We start from the raw sequence: 14,277 nt of genomic DNA on the forward strand, positions 1-14,277 counted from the left end.
GCAGAACAGAATGGAATACATTTGAATAGACGTTGCTTAAGCATCCCATCCCTCTCACTCATCTGCTTAGGTGTTTGCATTTACCATCACTCTCTATATAAATTAAGTGTAGATTGCCATGTCTTTTGATTTGGTGTGCATTTCTTACATACATAAACTGAACGGCAATACCATCGAGCAGGGATCTCGGAGTGAGGTGATATTAGTGTAATTGCACTGTTTCACATGAGCCTGTGTTTTGAAAGTCCCATCTTAAACTGATTGTAAACGTACAAAAAAAAAAAAAAAGTCACATGTACCTGCTCTGTGCAGTAGTTTTGCACAGAGCAGCCCTGATCCTCCTCTGGGTGTCCCCCACCCCCCCTCCCCCGTCATTCCTGGCTCTACCACAACCCCCTAGCCCCGCCAGCCGCTTGTGCGGGCTGGATCTCGAGCCTGGTTTTGTGTGTGTGTGTGTCTATTGACATACACAGTATGGCTCAGCCCCGCCTCTCCTCAGACTGATTGACAGCAGCAGGAGCCAATGGCTCCCACTGCTGCCTTAATGTCCAGTGAGGGGGGGAGAGAGGAGAGCGCCACTGCTCTCATGCATGGTGTTGGATCAAGATCAGTATTTACAGGGGAAGGTGCTGAACAAAGGTGTTTTTTTTATTTATTTTTTTCCCCCTTTTTACATTTCCTATACAGGTTAAAATAAGACAGTCCCTTCCTAGCATACCTTTCCTTGCTCCTCTGCCCTCCATTCAGTTCGTGGAGTGAGGAGATAAATCCCTACATACCTCAAACCAACTTTGGCAGGGTTTAGGCAGCCAGCAGGGCTGAATGAGAGAAATCAATCAATTCCCCTATCCACACTAAACAACGTGGGGGACAGCGCCCTTCATCACACACACTGGCCCCTGAAGTTTTCCCTACCCCCTTTTTTTTTTTTTTTTTTTTTTTTGGTGTGTATAACTATCTTTGCTCATCATGTCCATTGTGCGGAGTGTTGTCTGGCTTTTTGTTTTGTGTATGTTTGGTTGTGTCTTTGTGATCACTTTCAGATCTATTGTGACCAGCAATCATCAGAGATCCCTGGCGTAATTGCCTCTACGCACCCCTCACCCTTTTCTGCTTGCTCTTTTTTCCTCTTTTTAATGACGGTAACTGTTTGCTGTATACAGATTATATTTCGCCTTTAGGGAAAATCTAGTCAGCATTTCTGAACTCGTCAACCTCATGAGGCACATTCAAAAGATCCCTGAACAGAAGCTGCTGAGGATTGCCGCAGCCCTGGATGAGAACAAGGATGGAAAGATTGACCTGGATGATGTGGCGAAGGTATTTATAGGAATAGAAACATTGATCTGTACTATATAGTAAATAATAAGCAAAGGCATTTAATTCTCTTAGTCTAGTTTACACAACAGAATTGAACTTGGAGAGGCTGTATCCATTATTTGTGATGTGTGCATAGGCTTCCCCCTATAGAGCAAATACCTTGGCATTAGTAATGGGTTAGACACAATGGGGGAGCTGGGTTCACACTTGAGCATGGAGCGGCTCACAGCAGGAGTCCGGTGCATCCCCATTCACAGTTTCAGGTCTGATTTCAGTCCAAATTTTTGGCAGTATTCGGACCTGATACGGACCAAAAGACGCACAGGACTTCTATTCATATTTTTTTTTTTTTTTTAATGGTAGGAGGAGAAGACTGGTTGTTAAACACAAGGCTCTGCCAAAAATGCATGTACATGCACTCCTATTGAAGTCTGAGTCTTAAAACTCTATACTATACCAAAGAGGCACCTGCACCTTTTCAAAAATTACACTGCATAATGTTACATTGATGTGAATGGGCACCATACAGTGGGGATCGAAAGTTTGGGCACCCCAGGTAAAAATATGTATTAATGTGCGTAACGAAGCCAAGGAAAGATGGAAAAATCTCCAAGTGGCATCAAATTACAGATTAGACATTCTTATAATATGTCAAGAAAAAGTTAGATTTTATTTCCATCATTTACACTTTCAAAATTACAGAAAACAAAAAAATGGCGTCTGCAAAAGTTTGGGCACCCTGCAGAATTTATAGCATGCACTGCCCCCTTTGCAAAGCTGAGACCTGCCAGTGTCATGGATTGTTCTCAATCATCGTCTGGGAAGACCAGGTGATGTCAATCTCAAAGGTTTTAAATGACCAGACTCATCTGACCTTGCCCCAACAATCGGCACCATGGGTTCTTCTAAGCAGTTCTCTAGAAAACTGAAACTGAAAATAGTTGACGCTCACAAAGCTGGAGAAGGCTATAAGAAGATAGCAAAGCGTTTTTAGATGTCAATATCCTCTGATCGGAATGTAATTAAGAAATGGCAGTCATCAGGAACAGTGGAAGTTAAAGCAAGATCTGGAAGACCAAGAAAAATATCAGACAGAACAGCTCGCAGGATTGTGAGAAAAGCAATTCAAAACCCACGTTTGACTGCACGATCCCTCCAGAAAGATCTGGCAGACCCTGGAGTTGTGGTACACTATTCCACTGTAAAGAGATACTTGTACAAATATGGTCTTAATGAAAGAGTCATCAGAAGAAAACCTCTTCTACGTCCTCACCACAAAAATCAGCGTTTGAACTTTGCAAATGAACATATAGACAAGCCTGAGGCATTTTGGAAACAAGTTCTGTGGACCGATGAGGTTAAAATAGAACTTTTTGGCCGGAATGAGCAAAGGTATGTTTGAAGAAGAAAGGGCACATAATTTAATGAAAAGAACCTCTGTCCAACTGTTAAGCATGGGGGTGGATCAATCATGCTTTGGGGTTGTATTGCAGCCAGTGGCACAGGGAACATTTCACGAGTAGAAGGAAAAATGGATTCAATAAAATTTTAGCAAATTTTGGATGGTAACTTGATGCCATCTGTGGAAAAAGATGAAGTTAAAAAGAGGATGGCTTCTACAAATGGATAATGATCCTAAACACGCCTCAAAATCCACAGGGGATTACATCAAGAGGCGTAAACTGAAGGTTTTGCCATGGCCTTCACAATCTCCTGACCTCAACATTATTGAAAATCTATGGATAGACCTTAAAAGAGCAGTGCGTGACAGACAGCCCAGAAATCTCAAAGAACTGGAAGACTTTTGTAAGGAAGAATGGGCAAAGATACCTCAAACAAGAATTGAAAGACTCTTGGCTGGCTCCAAAAAGCGTTTACAAGCTGTGATACTTGCCAAAGGGGGCAGTACAAGATATTAACTCTGCAGGGTGCCCAAACTTTTGCAGACGCTATTTTTTTTTTTTTGTTTTCTGTAATTTTGAAAGTGTAAATGATGGAAATAAAATCTAACTTTTTTTGACATATAAGAATGTCTACTCTGTAATTTGATGCCATTTGGAGATTTTTCCATCTTTCCTTGGCTTCGTTATGCACATTAATACACATTTTTACCCGGGGAGCCCAAACTTTCGATCCTCACTGTAAAGAATGCAATTTCCATTCTTTATTACAGGGCCTACTGTAAATCCTCTGTTAGACTAGTGTTACTGGAGCAGGTCACAATTGTAAGACTTTCTTCTGTTCAGTAAAAAATGGATTTTTAAAATGGCTTACCTGTAAAATCCTTTTCTTGGAGTACATCAGGGGACACAGAGCACCATATTAATGACAATGTGGGTTATACGCTTACCTTTAGGTGATTGGACACTGGCAACCAATAGTAAGACGGTTCCTCCCATATAACCCCTCCTACACAGGAAGTGCCTCAGTTTTGTAGCAAGCAATGACAATCCCAGAAAAAGAGGGGAGGGACCTCTTTGTCCCGTGATGTACTCCAAGAAAAGGATTTTACAGGTAAGCTGTTTTAAAAATCCATTTTTGTTTATCGTACATCACGGGACACAGAGCACCATAATAATGACTGTGTGGGATGTCCTAAAGCAATGCATCTGAGGAGGGGGGGACACATTATCCTTAGACCCAATGGATCTGAGATTATAAAGCAGCCTGCAACACGCTGTGGCCAAACAGTCTCTTTTTTGAGTCAGTCTTCTGAAAAGGAGCTGACATTTCCAAGTAAACTTTAATTGCTCTCGCCACATCCAGTGAGTGAAGCACCTTTCCTCCCTAGTTTTAGTGTAAGCTTCCTCTAGGACTGCTCCCCAACCGAGAAGACTGGCGTCCGTGGTCACCACTTTCCAGGCTACTGGTGGGAAAGATTTCCCTCTTTGTAAGTTGCTGGTTCTTAACCACCAAGAGAGGTTCCATAGAACCTGTGGAGATAGAACCATTGGCCGATCCAAGGTTCGAGCAGACTTGTCCCAGGCTTTCAGGATACTGTTCTGGAACACTCTGGAGTGGAACTGCGCATATGGCACTGCGCTGAAAGATGACACCATCTTGCCCAATAACCTCATGCGCAGCCGGACAGAAGGTGTTTGTTCTTTTTTCACCTTCTGTACAAGTTCCACTATGGAGGCGACCTATAAGGGCAGAAGAAACACCTTTTCTTGGGCGGTGTCCAAGACCAGACCCAGATACACCAAGGTTTGGGTTGGACAAAGAGCTGACTTGTCCAAATTTAGTACCCAACCTAGGCGTTGTAAGACCCGCACTGTACTTGACACGTTTAGGACTAGTGTAGGACGAGAGCAATCCCTTAGAAGTAAATCGTCCAGGTATCCTATTATGGAGACTCCTTGAGGTCTTAGGGAAGCCAGTACTGGGACCAGAACTTTTGTGGAGACCTTGGGGGCCGTGGCTAGACCGAACGGTAGTGCCACAAACTGGAAATGACTGCCCTCTACAGCAAAACGTAAGAACCTTTGGCGTGGACCAAAAATCGGCACATGAAGGTAAGCATCCTTGATGTCTATGGATGCCGAAAAGTCTCCCTTTCTCAGGGACCTTATTACTGAGCGAACCGACTCCATGCGGAAAGGTCGGACATCTACAAAGAAGTTGAGAGCCCTGAGGTCTAAAATGGGCGTTACTTCCCCATTTGGTTTCGGCACGGTGAACAGGTTTGAGTAAAACCCCTTGAATCTTTCTTCGTGCGGGACCTCTACAATTACCCCATGCATCCGCAGATGGTGTAAAGCTAGGAGTAGGCAACTTCTTTTCTCCGGATCCGCCGGAACCCTTGAGTGCAGAAAGCGGTTCGGGGGAACCTCCCGGAACTCTATTCTGTAACCGTTCTTTACAGTGGAAATGGCCCATCTGTCTTGAACCAGTTCCTCCCCAGGCCTCCCCAAACAGCCGAAGCCTGCCCCCTACCCGTGCGAGCGGGGGCGCCCCTTCACAAGGTAGACTTGGAGTTGGGCTTGGGTGGCTTTTGGGTCCAGGGTTTTTTTCTGACCCTGTGGTCTTTTAAACCCAGACGGCTGAGGCCGTCGATACAGTTTTGGGGATGATGGCCCAGGCCCTGGGGGATTAGGAATTTTATAAGAGGGCTGCTTCCCCTTCCTTTTAATAGGAAGCAGGGCACTCTTTTTCCTCCAGAGATCTTTTGGATATATTTATCCAGATCATCGCCAAACAGGCGTTCTCCATGAAATGGAAAGGTAGCAAGTAGCCTTTTACATGGTGTCTCAGCAGACCGGTTCTTTAGCCACAATACTCGGCGCATATGAACTGATAACGCAAAACGAGACATCTGTTAAATTAAGTCCTTTAAAGCGTCTACCGCAAAACACAAAGCATGAGGGATCTCTGATAGCTCTTCAGCAGATTCCCCCTGGCAAGGAATGCTTTTTACAATCTTCTTAAAGCGATCCTTTAGGGATTGACAAATCCCAATAGCTGCAATAGCAGGCTGAACTGCTGCACTGGCAACCGAGAAGGAGGCCTTCAATAAGGACGCTAGCTTTTTATCAGCCGGATCCTTGAACACCTGGGCATTATCCATTGGACAGGTTAAGTTTTTATTCACGGAAGATATGGCAGCGTCTACCAAAGGTGTGCTCCATTTCTTCCTAAACTTCTCCTCCATAGGGTACAAAACCTTTTGGGAGGTAAGTATATCCTGTCAGAATGCTCCCAGTCCGCATAAATCACCTGCTCCAGTAACTGATGCACGGGAAAGACTTGGGAAATGTGCTTATGTCGCAAAGATCCCACAGTGGAACAAGCAAGTGCAGACTCCTGAACCGGGGGTAACTTAAACGCAATTCGTACCATCTCCATTAGAGATTGGATAAACAATTGCTGGCAATGGGGGGCTGTAATTGGCTCCTCAGAGCCAGAATCCTCAGCCGAGGAAATTTCAGCCTCTCCTACCTCCTGGTCGTTCATGACCACCTCCTCTGGATCCTCTGCCCATTCTGGTTCCAGGTTACCTGGACCCATGTGGCTATAAGAATCCTGGGGCTCTAGTGACTCACCACTTGGCCCAGGGGAGGGAGATCTATTACGCTTCCTTCCCCCCTGTGTTACAGGCAATCATGCCAGCTATCTTGCCTTCAAGAACCGCTAAGGCAGATGCCAAATCATCCTTTGTAACATAAGCCGAGGCAGGTACATTACTAGTGGCTACTATGCCTGACAAGTGCAATGGCTCAGCCAGATCAGAAGCCGCAGGTCCTTCAGAAGAAACTGAGGCTGCATCAGCATGGGGTTGGTCTCCAGTTTTTTGTGGAGGGACTCTTACCCCTGTGCTTGCCTTGTTCCCTGCTCCTTGTTTTTTGGAAGACATTGCTTACACACGAGGAAACGAAACAGGCAGTACTCCCCACAAACTATAACTAGTTTTAAACCTGTCACTGCTGTGTCCAAGACCACCAGGCTCACGTGCCCACCGTTCGCTCTGCTTCCTCCATGCGCACGCCAGAGCTCCCCGCTTTAAAAGTACTAGCATGAGAGCGAGCGTGCGCATCAGCAATTGGCGACCCGCATGTCGCATGCGCCCTGACGCGCACCTGTGACGTGGATAGCAGAGGCGCACTCGCATGCAAAAAATTTTAAAAATGCGCGCCAAACCGGCCTCTGTAATCCTAGCACAGGCTCAAGGTTATACTAGCAGTTTTACAAGGGGAAATACATATATTCCATGTATATACAAAAAAGCCCCAAAGGGAGTACTCTCCATCCCAAGCAGCAGGGCCTGTCTTGCCAGGCCCAATCTTCCCCCATCACGGCGGGTAGCGCCTCTAGGGACCTTCAGAGACCGGGTCCCCCATATTGGGGTCCACACCCCTGGACCTGTAAAGCACCCTTTATGGTTTCCTTGGGCAAGTTTGACCAGGAATACCAATTTTAACAAGGGTCCAGCGCCTAAAAAGGACACATTACAAGCAACACCTCGTTCTTGAACCGAGGTTCGGGTACCATCCACTTTAGCTTAGTAAGCCATCCGAATGGATCCGATTATAACGTCCTCAGTGGGACATTTCTTTGAAGAAACTTGAAGAGCTTCAACAGCCATGACCATCACCTTCAAGACACTGGCGAAAAAACTGAAGCACTTCCTGTGTAGGAGGGGTTATATGGGAGGAACCGTCTTACTATTGGTTGCCAGTGTCCAATCACCTAAAGGTAAGCGTATAACCCACATAGTCATTATTATGGTGCTCTGTGTCCCGTGATGTACGATAAAGAAATCAGTAAAAGAGGGATTCTCTCAAACTGGGACACAAAAAAAGACCCCAAAAAAGACTGACAAATTATTTTGCACTTTTATTCAAAACTAAAAAAATTATCCAACGCTGAAAAGTTTTGCCTTTTTATCTATATTTTATTTTTGATTCATTTTTGGTGTAACTTTCATATTTGACATGCTTGTAAAATAATTGCAGTTGCTATTAAATATAGAGATTGGCTGATTTAGAGTTTGCTCACTCTGGTGGCTAGTCACATATAGCCACATAGCGAGTGCGTTGTCTTCAGTTAGTCAGCCAATAGATGTTCATTATAAAACTTACTAGTAAAGCACAGTCATTGTGTAGCACTGCCAAGCAGGAAGCAGGGCATGCATATGTAATGAGTAAATCTGGCTGTCCCACGTACATTTGCCTTTACAAATTACAAGCTTTACTTTTTTTTTTTTTTTACCTTTGCATGCATTGTGAATTATATAACAGTCTCTTTTACGCTTATATCTGAAAAGCTGTTTTTAGTGATACCCCTGCTGGGTAAAACACTGGCTGCTTCTATTCATAGCTGAACTCCTGCAAAATGGCTAAATATATAGATGAAATACATTTTATGGGGGCTGTTTCGCCTTCCAAAAAATTTCCATCTATCCAGTCCTACGTTTAACAGCATTCTGTCACACACAACAATCCTGACTATCAGGAAAACAGATTTGGTTTTCTCTGCTGCAGTTTTCTTTAACTTACAGGTGGTGGTCTTACCTTAAACCTGTGACTGGACAGGGATTTGAAAAGCAGCAGACTGATGAGCTAATTTCTCTGTCTCTCTTCGCTTTCCTCCAACCTACATGCTCCTTTGCATTGCAGTACTCTTGATTCCCTATGCTGCTTCTCCCTCCCCTTTTTTGAGCTCTGCTGCACAGTAGACTGCAAGAGGCTCATACCTAAAACAAATTCAGGTACTTAAAGAGGAACCTTACACTTAACTTAAAAAATTGTGTTCTGTAGTGTTGAAAATGCATTCCACGTTAACACCTTCCTGCCCTGCCTATAGCAGCTTACCAGCAGCAACCAGGCGGTGGCTTTACCATACTGACTGAACGTCAAACGACGTCCTCTTCGGTGCTTGTGCACGCCCCCCGGGGGCGCGCAGTTCGGTGAACTGTGTCCTCCGGACACAGCGCATCACCGATCAAGGTAAAGAGCCGTAGGCTCTTTACCATGTGATCAGCTGTAAACAAATGCCGGTTATTGGCATTTCTTTTACTCAGCGCTGTCAGTGTCTGAGGAAAGGAAAACCGATAAGCGGCTTTCCAGTTACAGGGGGACATTTACAGTGATAATTGGGGCACTGATGATCAGTGCAGAACAGTGCCCATCAATGCAGCATATCAGTGCAGCCTCAAGATTGCAACATTGCCCATCTGTGCAGCCTCATTAGTGCCAGTCAGACATATATTTTTTTTTTTTTCGCTTTTGGTATTTTTCCATTTGTTTATGAAACCATAAAAAAAAACTCAGTTGTGATTAAATGCCACCAAAAGACAGCCCGATCTGTCTCCAAAATAATGATAAAAATTTCATATGGGTTCAGTGTTGCATGTCTGCGCAAGGCCAATTCTTACATTTCTCTCCTACATGTAAAAATCATAGTTTTTTTTTTTGCTAAAGAATTAAATAGAATCCCCCAAACATTTATAAGTGTTTTTTTTTTTTTTTTTTGTAAAGACCCTAGAGAACACAATGGCGGTCGTTGCAACTTTTTATCTCGCACAGCATTTGCGCAGCAATTTTTCAAATGTGTTTAAAAAAAAAAAAAAAACAGTAAAGTTGGTCCATTTGCATAATGTGAAAGATGAAGTTACGCCGAGTAAATGGATACCTAACATGTCAGGCTTCAAAATTGCACACGCTCATGGAATGTCGCCAAATTTCGGTACTTAAAAATCCCCATAGGCGACGCTTTAAAATTTTTTACTGTTTTTTTTTTGGTGAAGTTTTGAGTCAGAGAAGGTGTAGAGCTTGCGGCGATACCTCATGTGTTGTTTGAACACCATTTTCATATGTGGGGGGGGACTTGCGTATGTGTTCGCTTCTGCGTGCGAGCACACGCGGACAGGGGCGCTTTACTATATATATATATATATATATATATATATATATATATATATATATATATATATATATAAATTTTTTTTTTTTTTAGTTTGACACTTTTAAAAAAAAAAAATTTTATTCCTATTACAAGGAATGCAAACATCCCTTGTAATAGAAATATGGCATGATCGGTCCTCTTTACAGTGAATTATTGGGTCAATAAGACCCCACATCTCACCTCTAGGCTGGGAAGCCTGAAATAAAAAAAACGATCTTGGCTTCCAAGCCGAGGCAGCGTCGTTTGTTTGAATGCAGAGGCCGGGCGTGATGTCATAAAATCACACCCGACCTCCGAACAATCATAGAGACACTATGGTAAACTGGGGCCGGCAGATCCTGTTGATTGAGATATTGGCTGAAAAAGCCGATATCTGAATGATGCCTGTAGCTGCACCCATCATTCAGATGTACCCGCACAAAGTCAAGGTTGAAGTGTGACAGTGATGTAAAATGGCCTGGTTGGGAAGGGGTGAAACTGCCCTGTAGGCAAGTGGTTAATAATTATGGTACCAAAATTGGTGTGTACTGTAAAGTGCCTCAAGCTTTGCTCCTGTTTGTTTTTGCCGAAAGCTGCCATTTTGCTGAAGTTAGAGCCCCTGAGCTCTAGTATTCTTTAGGCCAGTGATAGCGAAGCTTGGCACCCCAAATGTTTTGGAACTACATTTCCCATGATGCTCATGTACTCTGCAGTGTAGTTAAGCATCATGGGAAATGTAATTCCAAAACATCTGGAGCTCCAAGGTTCACCATCACTGCTTTAGGCTGTCAGCAGATCAGCCTGGTGGCTCTGATTTTCGACACAACGCCAAGACTAGAGAACTGAGCATGTGCAGAGCTGGATGAGACCGTGTAGTACTGGATTTTAAATGGTGTACACTTATTTTTTATATTTTACATAGCTATACCTGCAAAAGGGACCAGCCTGAAGTGATGTAGCAGGATTGAATTTTCTGACTAAAGTTCCACTTTAAACTCATAATGTATTCATGATTACGGAGCTGGATTAACTTGTGCCTTTTATTTATATCTGTAGTTCATCTTTAAACATTTGGCTAAGTTCTTCTCTCTTGCTCCCTCAGGTTGTGGAACTGATTGACAAGGAAGATATCAACATTTCCACCAAACAGGTAGCAGAGATCATGGAGCTCCTACAGAAGGAGGAGAAGCTGGTGGAGAAGGAGAAAGCCAAAGAGAAGGCGGAGAAGGAGCAGATGGCTGAAGTACAGAATTAAACACCCCAAACATATTTCTCCTCCTAACATTCATAACGCTGCTACCATGTTCTAAGGTTCTTTTGCTTTTGAGGTGACTCCCTTGTCGAGCCACATATTCACGACTACCGTTTATACGTGGTGAAATAAAGGCTTTGTTTAAGTCAGCTGCCATCATTCCATCAGCATCCGGCTACGTTTTATTTTTAAAGATATCTTGTTTGAATGAAAACCTGAAGATGAACTGTAAAATCATATAGCACAATATTTTTTTTTATTTTTGTACTATGATCCCTCCATTTTGGTTTAGTTTCAGAATGTTGGCAGAGTAATTGTTTACTGCTAATTCTGCAAACATTTTGGATTCTAAACCTTTTTTTTTTTTTTTTCTTAAAGGGTTTTTCAGTCTAAATGTAGAGTAGACCCATGCTTCAGGGCAATACATAGTGGCAGGTTGGGTCTCCCCCCTGTAAGCCTTGTCAGGACTATTATCTTGTAAATTAAACAAAGTGATCGGGCTGTACCATTATTTTTCTTTAGGCACTTTTTATATTCCCTTCGTACTCATTCCTGTAAAAAGCCAGGATCAGGTAGGAAGGTGCTGTATTAACAGCCAGCTGGTTAAAGTGGAGCTCCAGGCTCCTGCAGAAAAAAAGAATAGTTAGCAGCTACAAATACTGTAGCTGCTGACTTTTAATATTAGGACACTTACCTGTCCAGGAATTTAGCGGTGTCTTCACCCAAGCCAATTTTTCAAGCAGGTGCTGCCGCCATCTCTGGTAAGGGAAACTGGCAGTAAAGCCATGCAGCTTCAGATCCGGTTTGCTACTGCGCATGCGGGTAGCACCCTGCGCTCTGTAATTGGGTCGCTGCGGGGAAAGGAGGCAAAGGGGCCCAACTTCCGACTGAGATACCCGCTCCCCCAAATGATTCCAAATGTGGCAGAGGAGGGGGTGAGGAGGCAGATAAGCAGAGCTTCCCCTTTAGGCCCCATTCACATCTGAGCGTTTTGTAGCTTGAAGCCTGAAGCTACAAAACGCTGGAGGGGAAAAAAAAAAATCAATTATTCTCTATGGAGATGGTTCACATCTCCACTACAAAACACCTGAAGCCACAAGCTAAAAAAGGCCTGAAGTTCAAACAAGTTCTGGAACCTTTTTTTTTTTTTTAGGCAGATTTGGGCGTCTTTCTGCTTTTTACATTGGTGACCTTTTGCCCCGCACAAAATTGCGGTAAAAGCTGTCGCAAAATTGCGGTAATATCGCACGATTTTCTGCCTGAAAACACTACGCTCAGGTGTGAATGGGGCCTTAGGGTGGAGCTCCACTTTATTTGGTATCCCAGATTAGAACATATGTCACCAGCACACTATTGATCCGTAACATATACGCCAAACATTTATTGAAGCGATCACTTAACAATAAGTGCAAGTTCAACGTCATCAGGCAAAGGGGGTCCTGTGTGTCCCCAGCATTACGTTTGTTATATGATTACTTCAATAAACATTTGTACTATGTTTTGATCACCATGGTAATTGGGTTTACATAATTATCAATGAGCTGCTGCTCTTGCAGGGTTTAAATGAGGAAAGTGACAGGGTCTGCATCCCTTTAGACGTGATTTCCCTTTTGAGAGTATCTCACCAAAAATGACATTTTTTGTTGCAGGAGATGCCTAAAATCTGACTTCTGAGTGCAGACTTCTGGGGAAATCAGTGAGACAATCACACAAGCAGGAAATTACATTTCTGGGGGGTGTTCTGTACACTGTATATAGAACGCCTCCAGGTTGCCACTTTGCCTTTTACAGAAAACTACAGAGCTGTAGATTGGAAAGGAAAGGTTCAATTCTATTATGACTTGTGTAACAGTTGTTATATATATATATATATATATATATATATATATATATATATATATATATATATATATAAATTTTTTATGAAAGTGGAGTTGCCCTTTAAGCGGTCGTAAGAGCGCAAAGCCTGCCTGTAAAGGGTTGACAACCGCACTCAGTTCTTAGAGCGTTGAGGTTATGCCACTGTTTTCATAGCTCTAAGGCACTGGCAACCCTGAAAGAGTTGACACCTCCCTAGCTGTGCAGGCAGATACTTCCCCTGGAGCCTTGCAGCCATGTGACTGTTTGAAAAAAGTAAAAAAAACAAACCGTGTAACTATAAGAGCAGTTGAAGGCAATGTTTAAAAGGTATGTAACTGTCTTGCCTTCCCTTCTACTCCAATAACCCCTTTAGCCTTTTTAACTGCTAGTACGGTAAAACATCAGTTACTAGAGTGGCTCTGCTGCATTACCAGATTCTGCCTGTGGTGGTGCTGCTGAGTAACTGAGTAAATTGTAGATCCTAAGCCAGGTGAAACGGGAGATGTGGGAGAATGGACCCTCCTTATTGCTCTAAAGAGAGGTTGAAAGAAGTGTTTCACTTTATATTTAGAATGGAAAACCCTTAAATTTAACAGCTTTGCTGTTTTTGTGTTTGTATTTTGGCATTTTTTAAAATATTTGATGCTTTAATTTAATTTCACTAAGCTGCCTTGCAGGCAGAGAATGTATTACTGTGGTTTATGCTTTTTGTGAGATTGCCTTCTTACCTAGAGTAGGAAAGTACTTGTTTATCTGAGAAACAGTTCTGTGGTGCTTTGCATAATTAAACATTGGGAATGTATTGTATTTCTATACATTTTAATACAATAGCGCTTGACTCATTCATAGACCGCCGTGGGTCCAAGCCTTCAGGGGATGCACCTTCCCCCAGCACTTAGCTTCTTTTACTGAATGTAAAAATGGACAAATGTAATGTATTTGGCATTTTGACAAGTATGTAAGTACAAATTTATTTATGAGACTGATTTTTTCTTGATCTAAAATTGCAAATTCTGTCAGCTGATAATAAAAATGTCTGCTAACATATCTAAAAATGTTGATGTCCAGGTTCGGTAACTCCAGCTTTATTTTTAAAGAACTTCCAGAATAATGGTGGGATACATGAGCTGTAGTGCTGTTTGGAGCTGTGTCTGTCTAGAGCAGTGATGGTGAACTTTGGCATCCCAGATGTTTTGGAACTACATTTCCCATGATGCTCAACTACACTGAGGACTGCATGAGCATCATGGGAAATGTAATTCCAAAACATGTGGGATGCCAAGGTTCACAATCACTGTTCTAGAGTGTGGGTAAAATGGTAATAAAAGGAATGCTACCAATTTCTAGGAATAAAGAGGTACGGGGCATGTTATCTGCAGAAAGTGTTCATGGAAAGGGTTTATTTTTTTTCATATATGTGAGCACTATGTTGGTCTCAAATGTAGAATTGAGAGAGCCTTGAG

The 14,277-nt window shown here is 42.9% G+C and overlaps 1 protein-coding gene across 2 annotated transcripts in view; it reads left to right on the forward strand.

The window, feature by feature from the left end:
- The window catches only part of LETM1 (leucine zipper and EF-hand containing transmembrane protein 1), an 88,119-nt gene extending 74,250 nt beyond the window's left edge, over positions 1 to 13,869 (forward strand). Inside the window, exons 13-14 of one of the 2 annotated variants that reach the window (XM_073610924.1) lie at positions 1,164 to 1,320; positions 10,805 to 13,869. In XM_073610924.1, the coding sequence (XP_073467025.1) occupies positions 1,164 to 1,320; positions 10,805 to 10,957 (310 nt within the window). In that variant the 3' untranslated portion in view covers positions 10,958 to 13,869. The remainder of the gene's footprint in view (positions 1 to 1,163; positions 1,321 to 10,804) is intronic. The other variant, XM_073610925.1, reaches the window with a different exon arrangement.
- The last annotated feature ends 408 nt before the right edge of the window (positions 13,870 to 14,277 follow it).

This window comes from Aquarana catesbeiana, linkage group LG01 (assembly GCF_042186555.1).
Source record: "Aquarana catesbeiana isolate 2022-GZ linkage group LG01, ASM4218655v1, whole genome shotgun sequence".
Lineage (NCBI taxonomy): Eukaryota > Metazoa > Chordata > Amphibia > Anura > Ranidae > Aquarana > Aquarana catesbeiana.